General features: G+C 36.4%; 1 protein-coding gene across 2 annotated transcripts in view; it reads left to right on the forward strand.

The window, feature by feature from the left end:
- Nucleotides 1-19,618, forward strand: part of HDX (highly divergent homeobox) — a 110,815-nt gene extending 91,197 nt beyond the window's left edge. For both annotated transcript variants that reach the window (XM_054716030.1, XM_054716034.1), the window contains 3 exons: nt 786-869; nt 6,373-6,495; nt 19,493-19,618. In XM_054716030.1, the coding sequence (XP_054572005.1) occupies nt 786-869; nt 6,373-6,495; nt 19,493-19,618 (333 nt within the window). The remainder of the gene's footprint in view (nt 1-785; nt 870-6,372; nt 6,496-19,492) is intronic.
- Nucleotides 19,619-21,941: the final 2,323 nt, after the last annotated feature.

Here is a 21,941-nt window from a genome sequence, read left to right on the forward strand (position 1 = left end):
TTTATTCTTTTGACAGATATTTAATGAGTACCTTCTGTGTACAAGATACTGTACAAACTGTTCTGTACCTTAACTCTAAAACTAAGGGCAGTTTAGCATCTCTCTCACTCTTCCTTCCTACTGTCCAGTGAAGGAAACATAACCATGCTATTTTGATCATTACATCATACATGTCTGCTTTCAATTGTCTAGCTAATGGAGTGCAATAAATTGTTTTAAAAAATGTATTTGACTTTGGAATTCATGTCTTATGTTGAAATTTTACATTAGAAATTGCAGAGATGTGTGAGGACTTAAAAAATATTTAAACCAATTAAGTATGGTTACCTTTAAATACACTATCCTTATAGGAAAACACTTCCCTGTCACTGGAGGGCACTATTTAAGCAGAATTCGATTGTCTGTTGTTTTTTTCAGGGATATTGTGAATGGGTTTTTTTTTTGTTTGTTTTGTTTTCTTATTTTAAATAGTATAACAGTAATTTTTTAATTTAAATTTAATTTATTTATTGCTGACCCTATTATAGATGTCCCACTTATCCTCCCTTCAGTAATTTTCTATTTACTAAGCAGTAATCCATTAAAGATCGAGGGAAGTGGCTTAGACACAGCACTGGGTGTTAACACTAGGGGACCAGTCAGTTACCCGAGTTAATTCTGGATATTGTAGACTAGATAATCCCTTAGCTAAAGCTGAACATTGAATGTATACACTCTATACATTGTTGAGTGTAGTGATGATGATAAAATCTATATTTATGAAAACTTCTCTACCTGTGTTACAGAAAATAGAAATTATTGACGATGAAGAAAGTGACATGATAAGTAATTCTGAAGTAGAACAAGTGAATTCTTTCTTGGATTATAAGGTAAAAGTAATTTCAAATTGTGAATTCATTAAGAGAAGGTATTAGATGAGGCAGACTTCTATAGTACTTATGTATTGGTCTATTTCACTTCCACTTGATAAGTTAAACATGCTGGGGCTCCACATTGACTCTCTCAGATAACTTCGATATAAGTCAGGGTGCCGGTCATTTTAATTAATACTGGCTGGTTCAGGGGTTATAGTTATAAGCACAGGGTTTGCTCAATAAGAGTAGGTATTGATGGTGTACAAGTTGATGCTGTGCATAGTGATGATTAATGTAAAATTTATGGCAATGCTTTTTTAAACTTAATGTTCATTTTAAAATGGTAATTAAAGGGATTTTTTTCCAGATTTTTCCTTTGCTATTTTTATCTTGAATTACAACTTCTGAAGACCATTTTTAAAACATACAATAGTATATCTGTTTTAGGAGAAGTTTAAAAATAATCCCTAATGCAAATACCAAATGAATATGAATAGCAATTACCTTTTCTTAATATCACTTGTTACTAAATTGAAAGGCTTATTTTGACAGCATGGCATACACAATTTTGTTTTTATTCAATTTTGAATTAAGCTATCAGTCCATATGCTAATACATTTTCTGCATATATGTATAATTGTTTTCCCTTTGTTATCATATCTTACAAGTTAACTTTGGAGTCTTCTGAAATTTTGGTCACACAATCATTTTTCCATACACAAAATTCTTTTATTGAAATATCATAAGAGTTCAAAACAGAGTCTAGTACATAGACATTAACAGAAAGTAACATAACTCTAATCAGAGTCATTTTCTCAATTTTTTTTTACTTTTACTATAATTCAAAGTTATGTCATTCAACAGATTTTGTTTTCCAAATGTGCATAACATGTCAGATTTTAAAATATTAAATAGTGTAAACACAGAAGGAAATTATCTTTTGAAATTTGTTTTCTAAGTGGTAAAAAAGCACAATACAACCCTGTATTTAAACTGTATTTCCAACTAACAAAATTATAAAGTTGTCTGTTCTGAAGTACTAGAGAGCATTCTAATCTCTCCTACATGATCATCTACTGTATTTCTAAATGCCTGGAACAGGATTAAAACGGCTCTGCAAGCCACTGCTTGGCACGGGTTATGGAAACTACAGACAAGATGACTGGTTTGCACAGCTGTTAAGTGTGCTCCTCTAAACACTTTCAAGCAGTTCAGATAGGGTTGTGTCCAGAACTCTGAGGATTCTTTCTAGAACCTTTCCCCTCTGGTGTTCTGTCCAACAGACTTGAGAAATTTTGGAGCTAAAGGCCAGGGCAGGGCAGAGTGTCCAGTCCAGAAATATTATTTAACATTTTCATTGAACTCTAAAAGACCTTTAATGATCCAGGGTTTTCCATTGTGGTAAATGCTTTGGGAACAAGGGGTCATTCACTACCCTATTAAGGATAACTTTTATAACACATCACCGTCCTACATAAACTTCTTTAACTCTCAAACATCAGCCCTTATATAGAAACATATATTTTTATAATCAATATTAAAAACATTTCAATTCACTTCACCTGTGAATTTGTTACCTTAAAGTAAGGGTAAGTGAAACTTCCTGTAACAGTTCTCATTGCTGATTTCAGGATGTTGATTTAAAAGAGTCTCATCAGTTTGGAAATTTAATCTTTCTTCGGAGCACATTTGCATTTTATTTTCATACACGTTAGTACTTCTTGTTTTGGGATCAAAATCTGTAGGTTTCTTAAGTATAATTCCTTTTAAGCTTCTTGGAAGAAGAGACGTATTTATCTATGTGTTATCTGGTCTAGTGCTTAGCACATAGGTGTTCAGTAACTAATTCCTGATTGAGTGAATACATTAAAGTATCCTTGGAAATATTTTTAATACTATTATGCAAGTACTCGTTTCTATGAAATTAATTAAGATAAGAAGGTGGATCATAACTTTTTCCTACACTAAATTAAACAGTCTCCCATTATTCTTGGGATTCATAGTAGCAGAATGAATGAATATTTCTGATGTGCATTTGATAATTGTTACTGTGCAACCATTAGTGCTCAGTTTGGGTGTACTAGAGTTTCTGATTGAGATATATTCCTAAGAATCCATATTGCTAGGAGTTCTAACTAACCCAAATGCTTATGAGACAAATTAGTGATCCCTGAGGCATGAGTACTATATCAAAATAACAACTTGAATATTCCCTACAATCATCTTGGAGAAGAACTGACAAACTTTACTGGAATGTAGGGAAGATTTTAACGACACAAATGAGCTAGATATTCTTTTCTGAAAGTCAGTGGCTGATGTTACCATACTAGTTCTTCTCACAAACACTCCATTTACTTAGGGAAATCTCTAAAGTACACATAAATTACTGCTTCTACTCTTGGAAGTGTTTAATAGACTTGCAAAACGCAGCTCTAAGAAAAAATGTCTGCAATATTATCTTAAAATTGTTTATGTTTTTCATATGCATAAATACTGAGGAAGAGGAATGTTCATATGAGAAATTAGAGATCTGCATATCAATAGATGTTTCATGATTTTTGCAAATGTGAATTACTGTTTTTAATTTTTTAATGGACTCTAAATTCAGCTTAAAAGGACTGTGTATTCATTGGAGACACTAAGATAATGATGATAGATATATCCTGTATTCAAAAAGACTTCCTGGTCAGCACTTTACTCATACTATAGTTCTGATGATGAGTACTAAAAAAAACCCCAAAAGTTAGAATTAATCAAATGTATTATGGCAGGAGCATGTTGAACTTTATTTTAATGCTTATAAATATGATTGCTGTAGAGCGCCTTTGGATAAGGAATTTAACTTGAATCGTCATTTGCAGATGATTCACTTGATATTAAGTGGTCTGAAAAGGAAGCAATTTTACTAAGTAAAATAAGTTCTAAACTGAGCTGATGAAATTGATGTAATAAACATGTTCATATATTGAATGGGATTAATACAACTGCATCCCTTCATCTGAAACAAGAAAAATGCCCAGCCCAGTCGATGTGGCTCAGTGGAGGTCACAGTTCAATTCCCTGTCAGGGCACATGTCTGCATTGTGGGCTCCATCCCCAGTAGGGGTTGTGCAGGAGGCAGCTAATCAATGATTCTCTCATCACTGATGTTTCTATTTCTCTCTCCCTCTCCCTTCCTCTCTGAAATCAATAAAATATATATTTCTTTTCTTTTAAATGCCCCAAAAATTAACTTATTTTAATGTATTTTATGAAACTTTTGGAAAAATTCTGTGAAAGGTCTTGCTGTGTTCTTTGAAACATATTCTCCAGCTTCAAGGAATACTCATAGATTATTTCCATGTGTTTTGGCAAAGAGGCTGGCTAATAATTTATTTTTTTATTTTTAATCAGGTTTTTTATTTTTTTTCTTTCTTTTTTTAAATTTCTTTATTGATTAAAGTATCACATATTTTTCCTCATCCTCCCATTCCCATGCCACACTCCTCCCCACACATGCCCCCACCCCCCTCTTGTCCTTAACCGCTGGTTAGGCTCATATGCTTGCACACAAGTCCTTTGGTTGACCTCTCCCCTTTACTCCCACCTCCCCTACCCTCCCTATGAGGCCTGACAGTCTGATCCATGCCTCCTTGTTTCTGGGTCTGTTCTTGTTCATCCGTCTATGTTGTTCATTATTTCCCCTAGATGAGTGAGATCATGTGCTGTTAGAAATACACTTATAAGAACCGAAAATGAGACAAGCAATAATGGTTATGGTGACAGGCAAATGAATCAGTCTGTAGTGAGTTTCTTTCTGGGCCAACAGTTCTTTTGAGACCCAAATTCAATGTCCAACAGTTCCTTATATGTACATGTCAGCACTGACATTACAGATAATTAGGTTTTTTAGATAAAATTTCCATAAAATAAAATTCACTTCCTTATACAGTTAGATAAGTTTTGACAAATGGACACGGTCATGTAACCATGAGTACAATCTGTTTATTCATCTACTGATGATCACTTGTGTTGTTTCTAGTATTTGGCTATTGTGAATAAAGCTGCTATGAATATGTATGTCTTTTTGTGGACATGTTTTTTTCATTTCACTTGGGTAAGAGTAGGATTGTTGAATGAGATGATAGGAAAGAGTAGATTTAATTTTATAAGAAACTGCCAAAACATTTTTCAAAGTGGATGTATCCTTTTACACTCATACCAGCAATGTATGAGACTTTAATTGTTCCAAATTGCTATCAGCATAGACTATTGTCAGTCTCTTTAATTTTAGACATTGTAGTATGTTAGTAGTACAATCTCATATCAGATTTAATTTTCATTTCTTTAATGACAAATGATATTAAGTACTTTAATGTGTTTATTGGTCATTCACATATCTTCTTTGGTAAGTATGTGTTCAAAGACTTTGCCTGGTCTTTATTTGTTTCTGGTCTTATAATAGTGTTGTAAGAGTTCTTTATGTGTTCTGAATGCAGATCCTTAACAGATAATTGATTTACAAATATGTAGCTTGTATTTGTATATTATTAACATTATCACTTGAAGGTCAAACTTTTTTTAAAACATTGATGAAGTCTTTCTTTTAGGTTTCATGCTTTTTGTGTCCCCTTGAGGAATCTTTGTCTAACACAAGGACACAAAGATTTTATCTTCTGTATCTTCTTTTTTATCTAGTTTTAGAGTTTTAAGATTTATTTTTCAGTATATAATTCATTTCTTAAATATATCAGAGCATTTTAATGGCCATTTTCTTGTTTGAAACTTATCCTCAAACCTAAAATATCCAAATAGTATTAATATTATATTTATTTTATTGATGAATAAACAAAGTCACAGAGAATAACCTTCCAAAGTTTACACAATTATCAATAAACTTGGCACTAAAATCCTCCCAAATCCTAGTCTATTGCTTTTGTCTTACACAACTAGCAAAAACAGTGAAGAGATAATTAGTCTCAAATTAGTAGGATACAGTGGTATATTTGGAGATATTTTCTGAGTAACAGACTCTTACATAAAGACAGGAGACTCAGAGAACTACTTAAGACAGTTTTAGTAATAATTCAAGTCTCTCCTTGGTAAAAAATAAATATTAACCTTTCTAGTTCTCAGCATTTGGTTTTGTGAATGATACATTCAGTGTTACTGGATCTGTAATTGCTTTTTACTTGGGGTTAATTGGACTCTGTCTATTCTTAATCCTATTCCAAATTCAAAATAGGTTAATATAGGAGGATTCTTTCTAATAAGGGAACTGTTTCTTGATTTTTCTCTTACTGGATTAATTTAATGGGATTTTTGACCTTCCAAATTGTTTTCTGTTAGTGGTTTGCTTAAAAACAGCCCTTGAGTAAAAGGACAATTTCCTTCTGTGCTTTATATTCCTTTATGCTAAAATTTTATCTTCTTTATTGTCTCTCTAATTTCATTGCTTTTAATAATTTTATTGTGCATCAGCTATGTAGAGTCCCAGTTTGTATAGGGTAATTATATCATTTGATGTTTTCTCCTTCAGAATGAAGAAGTCAGATTCATTGAAAATGAGCTAGAGATTCAAAAGCAAAAATACTTTAAACTTCAGACATTTGTTAGAAGCCTGATACTAGCTATGAAAGCTGAGGATAAGGAACAACAGCAGGTAGGTGCCAGAAGACAATAGTAAGCTGCAAATGGCATGTAACACTTGGGTTTTTCATATTTTTTATATTACATTCCTTCTTTCTGTCAAGGAAGGATTTGTTACTTATAACATTTTTCAGCACAGATTTCTTGAGATTACATATTCAGATTTTTGTGTGCTGCTTTGGTGGAAAAGCAATATAACTGATTAACATATTTTATTACATGTTAAATTGAAATTTTTTAAAAAAATAATAATTTTTAAAAATCTCAAAATGTTTCTAATGGCAGCTACCTTAATTGGAGAAGGCACGTACTAGGGGGTCTTTGGTGAATAAAAGTTATGAAACATTTACTTCTTTTCTGAATTTCAATTGCCTTCTAGCCTACACTAGAGTTCATAAATGTTTGAGTACCTTCTATTTCATAATACATTGCTCACAACTAAAAATATGAAATTACTTTGTGAAATTCTTTATGACCACAGTGCATCATTTACTTGTCCTAATTCAACTAAAGTGTTTGAGTCCCCTACCCAACAGGTGAAATTAATGTCTTTTTTGTTGCTGTGGATTTTCATTTACAAATTCTTCTCAAAAGACATTTTCAGTATGATTTTACTAGTATGTGAAATTTTATAACTATTAAGCTTGTTAACAAAAATAATCCTACCTAATAATAGACAAATATGCAAATTGACCGTACCTTCGCTATGCTCACAATTGGCCAGGAGGCGCGGAGGGGCGGGACTCGGGGTGGTCGGGGTGGCCGATTGGGCCTGCGGGGCAGCGAGCCCACGTCCCGCCGCAGACCATCAAAAGCGGGGGAGCTGGGTGCCTGTCCACTCTGGCACCAGGCCTTTCAGAAGCCTCCGCCAGGCCGGAGGCTTCTGAAAGGCCTGGTTCACCAGAGGACAGGCACCCAGCTCCCCCGCGATCGAAAGCGGGGAGCTGTGTGTCCGCTCTGGCACCAGCGGACCCCCTGCCATCAAAAGCAGGGAGCAGGCTGCTAGCAGTGTCCACGGAGTGTGCTAGGCTTTGCGGGGCAGTGGATATGGCCTGGGTGGCAGGTTAGGCCTAGGGGTCCCTACACGTGCATGATTTAATCATGCACTGGGCCTCTAGTAGAATTATAATGTTCCATGTAATACTAAATGTGATACTGGAGGTGAGAGTGCTTCCTACTTGGTAAACATGTGGATGTACTGTGAGAGTGGCTCACATGCAGAGAGTGCATTTACATGTCTGCTGATTGTAAGAAGTTTCCACAGATGAGTTTCTACCCTCACACATTTTTTACCTATTTTTCTTTCATTGCCTATATACTTCTGATGCTAAGAGTCCTGGGACATATTTGTATTATGCTCACATCTCAAGTCCTGTGTCATGATACCAGGTCTTTATAAAAGGACATCTAGACACACTGAGAGGAAAGATCATGTGAGGATGCAGCAAGAAGGTGGACATATATAAGCCAGAAAGACAAGCTTCAGAAGAAACCAATCCTGCCTTCACCTTGATGTTGGACTTCTAGCCTCCAGAAGAAACATTTTGTTCATTAGGAAGAAAATACAGGATTGCAAAATGGTGGCAGATTAAATTGGAGCTACACTGACACTCCGCCAGGACCAAACTGGAGTTACAACTAAAATATAGAAAAACCATCCTGATTAATCATCTGAAGACTAGCTGGAGAGAACCCTGATAACCAAGGATGGAAAGTGAAGACCACATAGAAACTAGTAAAAAAGTGCGGAAGCATGAGATGGCTTTTTGGGCCCCCACAGACAGCAGCTGAAGATCTGGAAGGATATCTCAGCTGTGGGAGGATCCCACTGAGGATTCTGGGGTCTAAACCCTATGCTGGGTACCCAGCCAAGAGCACCAGAACTGAGAAAGATGACCATATGACATCTAGCTGTGAAAAGCAGTGAGATTTGTTTGCCAGGGAGAGATGGCTTGAAATGCAAGCACCTTCTTAGAGAGCCAATGCACAAAATTTTGTGTGCAGCTATTCACCTTGGGCTACTGCAGAGGGAGGGCAGAGTGGACTAAAGCTGTGTGAGGAGAATCCAGGATTAGGGCTTCTGGAGATAGAGGTTGGAGGACAGTCACCTGGTTTCTTGTGCTGAGTCATTCCCACATACAGCAGAGGACATCTTTCTCAGGCAGAACTTTACTATCCAGGCAGATTTTTCTTGGGGGTAGGGCAGGGGAAGCAGTTGCCCCACTCTGTTAGAAAACCTCTCTCCCCACCTTGTGGAGTTTACACTTTGCTGTGGTCTACAGCCTGAGGCTCATTAAGAGACCAAGAATAACAATTAGCCTGAAGGAAGAGGTGGATCTCTGGGTGCTTTGAGTGTGCCTGATCCACTTCTGGACCCAGGGCTAGGAAAAGCAGACCTTGGTGCACATCTTGGTCCTGTCCAAACATACCCAACCCCAGCACTGGTAGCCAAAAGCTGTGGATTACTGATATCGCCAAACAGGGTACTCAGGACCAGTCACAAACAGCTTCTGACATTATCCTGCAATAGAGACCCTACAAAAAGACCAGGAGTTGTAGCAGATCTACCTAGAAACAAACCCAAAGAGTCAGCCAACATAGGGAGACAAAAAAAGCCCCAAATGAAAGAAGAAGAGTATTCTCCAGAAGAAGAGATAATGAAATGGAGATGAGCAATTTATCAGATATAGAGTTCAGAATGATTATTACAAAGATGTTCAACAGCATGAGAAAAGGTATAGAAACTATGAAAAATGACCAGTAGGAAATAAAGAATGACATAACAGTAATAAAGAATGCATTGGAAGGAATAAACAGGATATTGCAGGAAGCAGAGGATCAGATCAGAAAATTAGAAGACATGGTAGAAAAAAATATCACTCAATCAGAAAAGAAAAAAGAAAACACAAAGAACTTGTATGCATATAAGCATAACCAATGGACATAGACAATGATGGGGGTGAAGACCAGGGCTGGGGGATGGGAGCAGGCTGAGAGAGGACAATGGGGGGAAAGGGGACATATGTAATACTTTCAAAAATAAAGAATAAATAAATAAATAGCAATGGTGATAAAAATAAATAAAAAGCATGGTGGAATAGAAAAAGTAAAAATAAAAAAGGAGGAAATTTTAAGGGAGCTGTGGGACACCATGAAATGCATTACAGGAGTCTCAGAATGTGAAGAAACAGAACAAGGAATAGAGAACCTGTTTGAAGAAATAACAGCACAAAACTTCCCTAACATGGTGAAGGAAAAAGTCAAACAAGTTCAGCAGGCACAGAGAGTCCCAAAGAAGAAGACCCCAAAGAGACCCATGCCCAGACACATCATAAATAAAAAGCCAAAAATTAAAGAAAAAGAGAGAATCTTAAAGGCAGCAAGAGAAAAGCAATTTGTTACCTACAAAGAGCTCCCATAAGGCTTTCTACTGATTTCTCATCAGAAATTCTACAGGCCAGAAGGGAATGGCATATAGTATACAAGGTAAGAAAAAGCAAGAATCTGAAAACAAGACAACTATACCCAGCAAGGCTATCATTCAAAATAGGTGGTGAAATAAAGAGCTTCCCAGAACAAAAAAAACAAAAACAAAAACAAACAAACAAACAAAAAGGCTAAATGAATTCACCAGCAAATCAGCTTTACAAGAAACATTAACGAGGCTGCTGTAATAATAAGAAATATGTATATCTATAGAAAAGCATGGCTTAATTAAAATGGCAACTAATAAGGAACTATCCTATCTAATAAAAGAGAAACATGCAAATTGACCATACCTCCGCTACGCCCACAAGCCACGCCCACAAGCCAATCAGGAGCTAGTATGCAAATTAACCCAACCAATATGGAGGTTAATTTGCATATTCAAGCACAGAGCAAAGACTGAAGACAGCGTAGAAGGAAGTCAAGCGCTGCAGAAGGGAGTGAAGCTGCAGAGAAGCAAACAAGCGGGGGAGTGGAGAAGGAAGGGAAGCAGGCAGGGTGGCAGAGACTGCCATAGGAAGCCCTATTCTTTCAGGAATCTTCCTGCAATGGGATCCTAGTCAATAATAACCTTAAATGTAAATGGATTAAAGGCTCCAATCAAAAGACATAAGGCAGCTGAAAGAATAAGAACACATGACCCAAATATATCCTGTCTACAAGAGACCCACCTCAGATCAAATGACTCACATAGGATGAGAGTGAAGTGATGGGAAAAAAATTTTCCAGACAAATAGAAATGAAAATTTTAAAAAAAGCTGAGGTACAATCACTCATATCAGAAAAAATAGACTTCAAAATGAAGGCCATAACAAGAGACAGTAAAGATCCTATATAATAAAGAGGGAATATGCAAATTGACTGTCACTCTGCCACAAAGATGGCGGCATCCACAGTGGAGGCGGGGGCAGGGGGTTTCTGTAATACAGGATGGTTGCGCCCACAGCGGAGATGGGGTTTCCATAACACAAGATGGCTGCACCCACAGCAAAGGCCGAGTTCCCATACTGAGCCTTAATGAGCAATCAGCATGGACCTGAGGCTGTGCCTCCCCCAACACCCTCCTTGGGGGCTTGACAGGAGACCTCAGGCCACTCTCCCCGTCCTGGTGCCAAGCTGGGGACCTCAGGCCACACCCCCCACCTGGCAGGGCTTGACAGGGGACCTCAGGCTGTACCCCCCTCCCGGCAGGGCTTGACAGGGGACCTCAGTCCATGTCCCCCTGCCCCAACACGAGACTGGGAGACCTCAGGATGCTCCCTCTACCCAGCAGGGCTTGACAGGGGACCTGAAGTTGCGCCCCCCACCCAGGCACCGGGCCAGGGAACCTGAGGCTGAAACCCCGCCCAAGCACCAGTTTGGGGGACCTGAGGCTGTGCCCCCCCACCCAGTGGGGCTTGACAGGGGATCTCAGACCATGCTCTCGGCCCAGTGGGGCTTGATGGGGGATCTCAGGCCACGTCCCCCACCCGGCAGGGCTTGACGGAGGACCTCAAGGCACGCCCTCTGCCCTGGCCTGGGCTGGGGGACCTCAGGCCATGCTCCCCACCCTGGCCCCAGGCCAGGGGACCTCAAGCCATGCTTCCTGCCCTGGCACTGGGACAGGGGACCTGAGGCTGCTACCCCTCCCGATAGGGCTTGACAAGGGTGGGACTGGCCAGGTCTGGATCTAGCCCAATGGGAGTGGGGTCGGCCTGGTCTGGGTCTTGCGCGATTTCAAGGCACATGTGGGTGGGCGGGGACTTGACTCTGGGTCCTGTGGTGTGCCCCAGACTCTGACAGGAGGAAGATTTTCATATACATTATACTAATTTTCTTTCATCTCTGACACTTCTATTATAGAGAAAGGGCAAATAGCAATATTAAAATATTTCCTCTAATTAATCTCCTTTTAATGTGCACGAATTTCATGCACTGGGCCACTAGTCATTATATAATACTTAAGGGATTGATCAGACAAGAGGATACAACTCTGATAAACATATATGCACCCAATATAAGAACACTTAATATATTTATAAAAAACACTTCTGGAGCTCTTTAATGAAAAGATTGACAACAATGCAGTCATAGTAGGGGGCTTTAAAACCACACTGATTTCACTAGATAGCTCTTCCAGAAAAGAATCAAGAAGGGGGAAACTGACTCTAAATGATACACTAGGTCTGATGGATTTAATTGACATTTACAGAGCATTTCAACCCATAGCTGCAGAATATATATTCTTCTCAGTGCACATGGGACATTTTAAAGATAGACCACATGATAGGACACAAAAAAACCTCTACAATTTCAAGAAGAATGAAATCATATCAAGCATCTTCTCAGATCACAATGACATGAAATTAGAAATCAACTACAGTAAAAACACTCAAAACATGCAAACACATGGAGACTAAATAGAATGTTATTAAACAATGTATGGGTTATGAAAAAGACCAAGGAAGAAATACATAAACTTCATGGAAACAAATGAAACTGAACACACAACAACCCAAAATCTATGAGAAAGAACAAAAGCAGTCTTAACTGGGAAGTTCATAGCACTACAGGCTTACCTCAAAAAACAAGAACAATTTCTAACAAACTTTCTAACCTTACAACTTAAAGAATTAGATAGAGAACAATAAAGAAAGTCCAGAATAATTACAAGGAAGGAAATAATAAAGATCAGAGTGGAAATATATGACATAGGGACTAAAAAAACACACCAGATCAATGAAACCAAGAGATTGTTCTTCGAAAAGATAAATAAGATTGATGAACTGTTAGCCAGACTCATCAAGAAATAAAGAGGTGAAGTAACAACTGACACTGCAGAAATACAAATGACTACAAGAAAATATTAAAAACAGCTTTATGCCAATAAGCTGGAAAACCTGGAAGAAATTGACAAATTCCTATAAAAATACAGTTTTCTAAAACTGAATTAGAAAAAATCAGAAAACCTAAATAGGCCAATATCTACTTATAAAATTCAAGCTATAATAAAAATACTCCCAGAAAACAAAATCCCTGGTCTTGATGCTTTCACAGGGGAGTTTAGAAAACATTCAAAGAAGAACTAACACCTACCCTCCTTAAATTATTCCAAATATTCCAAGAGGAAGGTTCACTTCCAACCTCTTTTTATGAGGCCAGCATTATACTAGTTCCTAAACCAGATAAAGATATTACAAAGAAAGAACTACAGGCCAGTATCCCTGATGAACATAGATGCTAAAAGCCTCAACAATATGTTAACAAATCAGATCCAGCAATATATTGCAAAGATTATACACCATTGCCAAGTGGCATTTAATCCGGGGATGCAAGGCTGGTACAATATTTGCAAATCAATAAATGTAATAAATCACATAAACAAATTGAAAGACAAAAATCACATGATCATATCAATAGAAGCATAAAAAGCATTTCACAAAATCCAACACCCATTTTTGATAAAAACTCAACAAAGTGGAAATAGAGGGATCATACCTCAACATAATGAGGCCATATATGACAAACCAATGGCCAACATCATACTCAATGCACAAAAACTAAGACCATTTCCCCAAAGAACATGAAGAAGAAAGGATGTCTGCTTTCACCACTCTTACTCAACATATTACTGGAAGTGCTAGCCACAGTAATCTGACAAGTAGAAAACATAAAAGGCATCCAAATTGAAAAGGAGGAAGGAAAACTCTCATTATTTGCAGATGGCATGATATTGTACTTAGAAAACCCTAAAGATGCCACCAAAAACCTATTAGAGTTAATAAAGAAATTTGGCAACGTAGCAGGATACAAAATTAACACCCAGAAATCAATGGCATTTTTATATGCCAAAAATGAATTCTCAGAAAGAGAAGCTATTAAAAATAGTATTTACCCTTGCAACAACAACAAAAATTAAGAAACTTATCAATAAACTTAACCAAGGAGGTAAAAGACCTGTATTTGGAAAACTACAGGATGTTGAAAAAAGAGATAAAGATATAATCAAGTGGAAGACTATACAGTGTTCATGAATTGGTAGAATTGACATCATTAGAATGTCCATACTAGCCAAAGCAATGTATTGATTCAATGCAATACCCATTAAGACACCAACGTCATATTTCAGAGATCTAGAACAAATACTCCAAAAATGTATATGGAACCAACAAAGGCTCCAAATAACTGCAGCTATCTTGAGAAAGAAGAACAAAGTTTGAGGGATCATAATACCAGATATCAAGTTATGCTACAAAGGCACTGTATACAACATAGCCTGGTATTTGCACAAGAACAGGCACTTAGATCAATGTATCAGAACATAGAACCCCAAAATTGACCCAAGCTATTATTCTCAATTAATATTTGACAAAGGAGGCAAGAGAATATAATAAAGCAGAGATAATCTCTTCAATAAATGGTGTTGGGAAAATTGGACAGGTACATGCAAAAAAATTGAAACTAGACCACTAACTTATACCATACACAATAATAAACTCAAAATGCATAAAACACTTAAGTGTAAGTCATGAAACTATAAAAATCCTTGAAGAAGCCATAGGCAGCAAAATCTCAGCTATCTCTCATAGCGATATGTTTGCTGATACATCTCCTAGGGCAGGGGAAACAAATGAATAAATAAAAAATGGGACTACATCAAAATAAAACCTTCTGCAGAGCAAAAGAAACCATCAACAAAATGAAAAGGGAGCCCACTGTATGGGAAAACATATTTGCCAATGATACATCTGATAAGGAGTTAATATCACAAATATATAACGAACTTCTAAAATTTAACAAAAGGAAGACGAACAATCCAATTAAAAAATAGAGAAATGACTGCTCTAGCTGGTTTGCTCACTGGATAGAGCATTGGCCTGTGGACTTAAGGGATTTGGGTTTGTTTCAGATCAATGGTATGTACCTCAGTTGCATGCTCTAACCCCGTCCCCAGGTCAGGGCCCATATGGGAGGCAACCAATTGATGTGTCCCTTTTGTATTGTTGTTTCTCTCTTTCTGTCTCTCCCCCTTCCTTCCACTCTCTCTAAAAATCAGTAGTAACATATCCTCGGGGGAGGATTAACAAAAATAAAAAATGGGCATAGAACTTAAGTAGACACTTCTCCAAAGTGAACATACAAATGGCCAAGAAACATATGAAAAAATGCTCGAAGTCATTGGTCATCAGAGAGATGCGAATTAAAATGACAATGAGATATCACCTAACACCTGTCAGAATGGCTATCATCAACAAATCAACAAATGACAAATGATGGCCAGGATGTCAAGAAAAGGGAATTGTAATACACTGCTGATGGAAATGCACATTGTTGCAGCCACTATAGAAAACAGTATGGAGTTGCCTCAAAAAATTAAATATGGAACTCCCATTTGACCTAGTCATCCCACTTCTAGGAATATATCCTGAGAAACCTGAAACTCCAATAAGAAAGGATGTATACATCCCTACATTCATAGCAGCACAATAGCTAAGATCTGCAAACAGCCCAAGTGTCCATCAGTAGATGAGTGGATAAAAAGCAGTAGTGCATTTACACAATGGAATACTACACATCTGTAAAAAAGAAAGAACTTACCATTTACAACAGCATGGAAGGTCCTGGAGAGTGTTATGGTAAATTAAATAAGGCAGTCAGAGAAATACAAGTATTACATGATCTCACGCATATGTGGAATCTAATGAGCAAAATAAACTGATGAACAAAGTAGATCCAGAGACATAGAAGCATGGAAAAGACTGATGAACTCAGAGTAGGTGGGTGGGAAGAGATTAACCAAAGAACTTATATTCATATATGCAACACCCGTGGACACAGACAATAGTGTGGTGAACCTGGGAGGTGGAGAGGATGGGGGTGCAGGCTGGAAGAAGGTCAAGAGGGGGAAATAGGTCATTTGTAATACTTTTGTCAATAAATATAAATTTTTAAAAGAAAGAAAATAGGAAAAAAATACTAAGTGATACCAAATTTATCTCTGAGTTGTATACTCCAATGTTGATTCCTTATCAGAAAGGTAACCATTGAATAAGAAGCAATCTCAGAGGTTTTTATTCAGTAAGGAATCTTAAGAGTACAAAAATTTATTCCTTATATACTAACAAGATTGCATGTACCATCCCAGAAATCTTCAGGGGAAGAGATTAGTCTTTGCATATCACAATTCTCCCTTAAAAAAAAAACAAACATATATATATATATATATGTTTCACTGAAGTACTGAAACCACAAAATTTAAACTAAAAGAATTTACTAATGAGGTTCAAACCAGTATCTATATTATGTGTTCATTTTCATGAAATTTGCTCCCCCCATGTCACACACACAGAAATCCTAGGATAGTAATCTTCAGTTACTCCCTTAGCCAATTTTATTTAAGCCTATTGCTTTATTGTGTGTTATGCATGTTCCCTGGAATACTGAAAATTTGTTTGTTTTTTAGGAACCTAAACTAAAGATTTTATAGAATAAAGTGCTAATCTTGAACGTGGTCCTGTGGGTACTTTAATTTTAAATAACTGTAAAAAAAATTAGTCCAACCATAGGAATAACTTGGAGTGAAGTCCTGGTCCCCAAAGTCATAGTATGGTTTTGAATTCAGAGTTATACAGCCAACTAAATAGCAGTTTCTATATCTCTTGTTATCTAGGAATAGCATACAGATTGCATTTTCTTTGTTAATTCTAACCTTATCCCCAGCTTGCTTCTTTCCCTAAAACCACTAACAAATAAGAAAAGTAACTCCTTTTCATTTTACATTTCTCCTTCTCTTATACTTTCTTCTGATAAAGACTACTGAACTAAGATATGGAAAAAATGTTGGCTGAGAAACAGAAAATGTTATACAAAAATTTTACTAAAAGTCATAGTTTATATAATAAGCACCCAAATAGAGACTACTAATTTTTGTAGTTGATATCAGGTATAATGGATTTTAAAATATGGTTTCAAATTACAGGAGACACTAATTGTACCCACTAAAGTTATTTGGGTGATATCTTAAATTACTGATTTAAAACTATGAAATTTTTAGAGGTTTATTTCTAGAAGGAATTTGTTTCATTGATTTATCATTTAAAAAATCCTAAGTGTTTTTCTATCAATCTTGATTTGGGTAAGTTAAGTGAGATGAGTGGTACAGAGAATTTTGCCCTAATGAAACAGTCCAGGCTTATATGATACAGTCTGACTGAAATATTATACTACTCAAAAGCTTTTTTTAAAAAAATAAATGGCCATTTCATGATAAAATTAATATTGCCAGTCCTGTACTGTCATTAGTTATGGTCTTTCTTCCCCTGATAATTCACTATGTAAACTTAGTCAGGTCAATTGCATTTCTTGAACTTCAATTTCTATACTTTGCAAGTAAGATCAGAATGATTAATATCATGGAACTTGGCATTAACAGATCCTAGAATAAGTGTTATAGAGATTGATGATATATTTGGGATATGTTTTAATCTTTTGGGAAGAGTGGTCCTAGGTGAAGAAAAAGTTAATTGTGTTGGTATCTAAGAAAAAGGCAGTTCTAGCAATTGGCATACCCCAAAGATTTGTTCAGTGTGCCAGTGTTGCAACCTAGTAAGATACTGAAAAACATTTTTTGAAGTGGTTTTTATGCAGCAGTAGTGCTGTATATTGGCTCAAATATTAAAGTTTTTCTATTTCATACTACACTTATTTTGTCAGTCAACTATGTGAAGTGCAATGACAAAGAAATAAATAATAGTGCTTCTTTGATTTTGAAGTCTGCCCACTAGAATTTGAAATGTCAAGTCTGCTCATCCACTTGACTTTTCAATATTCTAAGCACATGTTCAGTGAATGTTAATTGTAATACTTTGCCCTCTCTTATATAGCTCCTTCACAATTACAAATCGAACTAAATACAATGATATATTCTTCATAAACTATTATCAGCCAATGTCAGAAAAGGCTTTGTTTTACCTGGACTGGGTTAGTGGTAAACAATGGTTATAGAAGAAAATGGCATGGTGTCCTATTACTGAAACCTAACAACTTAAAAATCATGTAGTACTTTCAGGTGACTGCTTTGTAAATACTGTCAATTTCAGCAGGAAATTCAAGGACTCTTTTTAAAATTTTTAACAGAGAAGAAAAAAGAGGGGGGAGTACAGGAGAGAGGGAGGAAGGGAGGGAGGGAGAGGGGGAGAGAGAGAGAGAGAGAGAGAGAGAGAGAGAGGAGAGAGATTTGTTGTTACACTTATTTATGCATTCATTGTTTGATTCTTGTATGTACTCTGACAGGGATCGAACCCACAAACATGTCGTATCAGGACGATACTCTAACCAAGTGAGCTGCCTGGCCAGGGCCAAGAAATATTTAATAATATAAAATATAACATTTTTCAGCCAGGAGTTATTTTTTTCTTATGCTGCCTGACAAAAAGGAGAAAGTTTCTAATCTTGCCTCTCCGCTATAAGATAAAAAGCATAGGATTTATAGATCTCACTTCCTTTAATAAGGAGAGTAGGAGAATACTGTCTTATTTCAACAGTGGATTTCATATGTTCTCCAACATGCCCCATCTTTCTGTTCCTTAATTAGGTCATGACAAGCTTGCATTTGTTTTGGTTCCCTTGGGCCTTTTTTACCACTACATCCAAAGCCCACATTACACGTAATGCTGTCTAAAACTTTCTCAGATATGCTACATTATTTTTAGTATTGGGAGCAGCAAATCAGTCATTTTCTTCATAATTTCTTATGGTCAAGTGGGCATCAGCACTGTCAACTATATAAAACTTGATTGATACTTTATTCCTCTAGTATGGATGCATGTTCTGCATCCCTAGTAGAAATAATTACACCATGGCAAAGCTTAGTTCATGGCTCTTGACTTATCCTAATTATTCTCAGTAGAGAAATGACCAGCCCTCTAAATATATCATTACACAGCTATATTCACTGGTTCAGCTGTGCCCCGGTGGGTGTTTGGTCATCTGTGGATATATAGGCATAGCCTAAGAAAAGAAAAGAAAAGAAAAGAAAAATTACTTAATCTTTTAAAATTGTTAAAGTTTAGTCTAAAGTAAAAAGCTGAATTTCTTTCTCAATGGTTAAGTTCTTTGTCCCACTGAAGTACAAAATAGGTTTTTGTGAAATGTATTTTTCTCTAAAAGACAGCATAACTAGGCAGGGGTATTTTAATAAGGAATGTAATTTTAAAGCCCTTTAACAGTGATCAGTGAACACTCAAAACTCGTATGGAAATTACATATCTGAAACACTTCAAAGCACTTGATACAGAATAGTTGTTCATCTCTCTCCTGGTTTTCCTTTTGTCTGAGATTCTACTTAACATAATCCACACTCTCAAGTACTAGTGTATTAAGAATTTATCTTTTAGGTAAGATATCATACAAAGTCCTGAAAGAGAGTGCTCCTTTCTTTAAATCCATAAGAATAAATCAACATGAGAGAACTGCAACTATTAACATAAAATTGGGGGGAAATCTGTCCACATACTAATTCAAAATAATTGATTTTTCCGACTTAGGCACTGCTGTCAGATTTACCTCCTGAATTAGAAGAGATGGATTTCAATCATACCTCACTGGAGCCTGATGATACCTCACTCAGTGTATCTTCTTTATCAGAGAAAAATGCCTCAGACTGTTTGTGATTTGAGGGGGGTGGTATATGATACAGCCTTTACGCTGCCTAACAGGCATGCATTCCAAGATAATTGCATTCTGTTGCCCTGAAATTCTTCAATTGGAAAAACATATTGTTGAAACCAATATATTCTGTGAAGAATGGATGAGATATAATGGCTACAGTACAAAAAAATTGTTTGTGAAATTTAAAAGCATATTTTGAGAGTTTTTCCCAAATTGATAGAAATGTAGGAAAATATTTAACTTTGAAGAGCTTAGCTATGAAATGCATAATGTATAATTTTTGAATTTTTTTGTTTGGTTTTATAGAAAAATATTAGTTTTAATAATAGCTTAGGCCAGAGACACAAAAATAAAAGTATTTCAACATTGCTTTATCAAATTACTGAAACTTGATTATTGTCTTTGTAGTCATTACATCTTCCTTCTTTTTCTTTCCTTTACTAACATATACTTTTACTCAGGAAAGTGGACTGAAAATTGAAATGAAACTTTGAAATTGATTTAACCAGTACGAGTCTTGGGATTTATTTTTCAAGCCCTGTGAGAATTTGACTTAAGTTAATGATTGAACATTGAAGTGATTACTAGTATATAATTGTAAATTGTTGCTATTCTTCCATTATCTAACCCAAACATTTCGGGGGGAGGGGGAAAGCACTATAGAAAAGTAATTCACCAACATGAAGTTAAATAAATTAAGTGTACAGAAACAAAATGTTGTAAAAGATTAGTCAATAGAAATTCTTCATTACTGAAAATGAAAAATACTGATATGATTCACATTTTACTAGTAGAATTGAATAACTGAGTTACACAAAATGTTGCACAAATATTACAAGTTTATCATCATCTTCACAATATTTTTGACTTCTTAAATATTTTATGAGACACAAAGTCAAGGTAGGCCACTAGGATTATTATTTTTAAATATATTTTTATCGATTTCAGAGAGGGAGAGAGAGAATCATTGATTGGCTGCCTCATACATGCCCCCTACTCGGGATTGAGCCTGCAACCTGGAAATGTGCCCTGACCAGGAATTGAAACATGACCTCCTGGTTCATAGGTCTATGCTTAACCACTGAGCCATGCCAGCCAGGCAAGATTGTGTTTAATTTAGTCATTCAGCTTTGCCATAAAATTTACCTCATTTCCATGGGAGACTTGTACAGAGCCATCAGCCAAGGATAATATCAAAAAAGAGTTATACCACTTTGGTTGTAAATCCAGTCTCCTGGATTTCCTGGACACTCTTCTATGAGCACACTACCCATTTGTTCTATTAGCAGGTACCAGATGGTAACACACCGTAGACAATTTGCAGACCTTTCATTCTGGGTACCAGATGGCATCACCAGAGCCTGTAAGAGGGAAAATGACAGTTTCTCCCTGAGCACACAGTATATATTTGTGGGTGGACAGTGTAGAATCATGTACATGGTTAAATTACTATCTACACATAAAAATGTTAAAGAAGTAGCTTACATGACTCTTGGCCATCAAGTTTCTATATCAGATAATTTTGTAATTTTTAAGAAAAAACAATTTTGATCTTGGAATTCACAGATACCAATTTATGAATGCAGAAAGGTGGTCATGAATGTCTTTGACCTTAATGTCTCCTTACCACACACACAAATAAGTAAGGTTTATTGATAATCCTTCCTTTTGTCATCTATTGATTTAATTTAATGTTACTTCCATCTTACTATGGTTCTTTTGTTAGCAGAAATATATAAATGGTTAGGTATGCTCCTGTTTAGCTGACAGCCATATGGTTCATTGCAAACAATGTTTAGTACTCCTTGATTGTAAGTCAAATTTTATTCAGAAAAAAAAGAGTGCTGAGTAACAATTGAACCTCAGATATTAGGATTACATTTATCTGTCTCACCAATTCTTCCATGAGATAAAGAGTCCCTACTATATACAGCAAATATATAAATCATTTCTTTTTTTAATATATTTTATTGATTTTTTACAGAGAGGAAGAGAGAGGGATAGAGAGTTAGAAACATCGATGAGAGAGAAACATCGATCAGCTGCCTCCTGCACACCCCCCACTGGGGATGTGCCCGCAAGCAAGGTACATGCCCTTGACCGGAATCGAACCTGGGACCCTTCAGTCCGCAGGCCGACGCTCTATCCACTGAGCCAAACCGGTTTCGGCTATAAATCATTTCTTAATGTAGCATGAACAAATTCCAGACCTTTAAGCCTCTCCTAAGGTCTCCTTCCTAGTCACTGAGTTTAATTTTAAACTCTAATTTTTTTCTGCTTCAATTTAAGTCCCTTCTTATTTGGTTCTTGTTACAAAGTAAGGAA

Source organism: Eptesicus fuscus, chromosome 1 (assembly GCF_027574615.1).
Source record: "Eptesicus fuscus isolate TK198812 chromosome 1, DD_ASM_mEF_20220401, whole genome shotgun sequence".
NCBI lineage: Eukaryota > Metazoa > Chordata > Mammalia > Chiroptera > Vespertilionidae > Eptesicus > Eptesicus fuscus.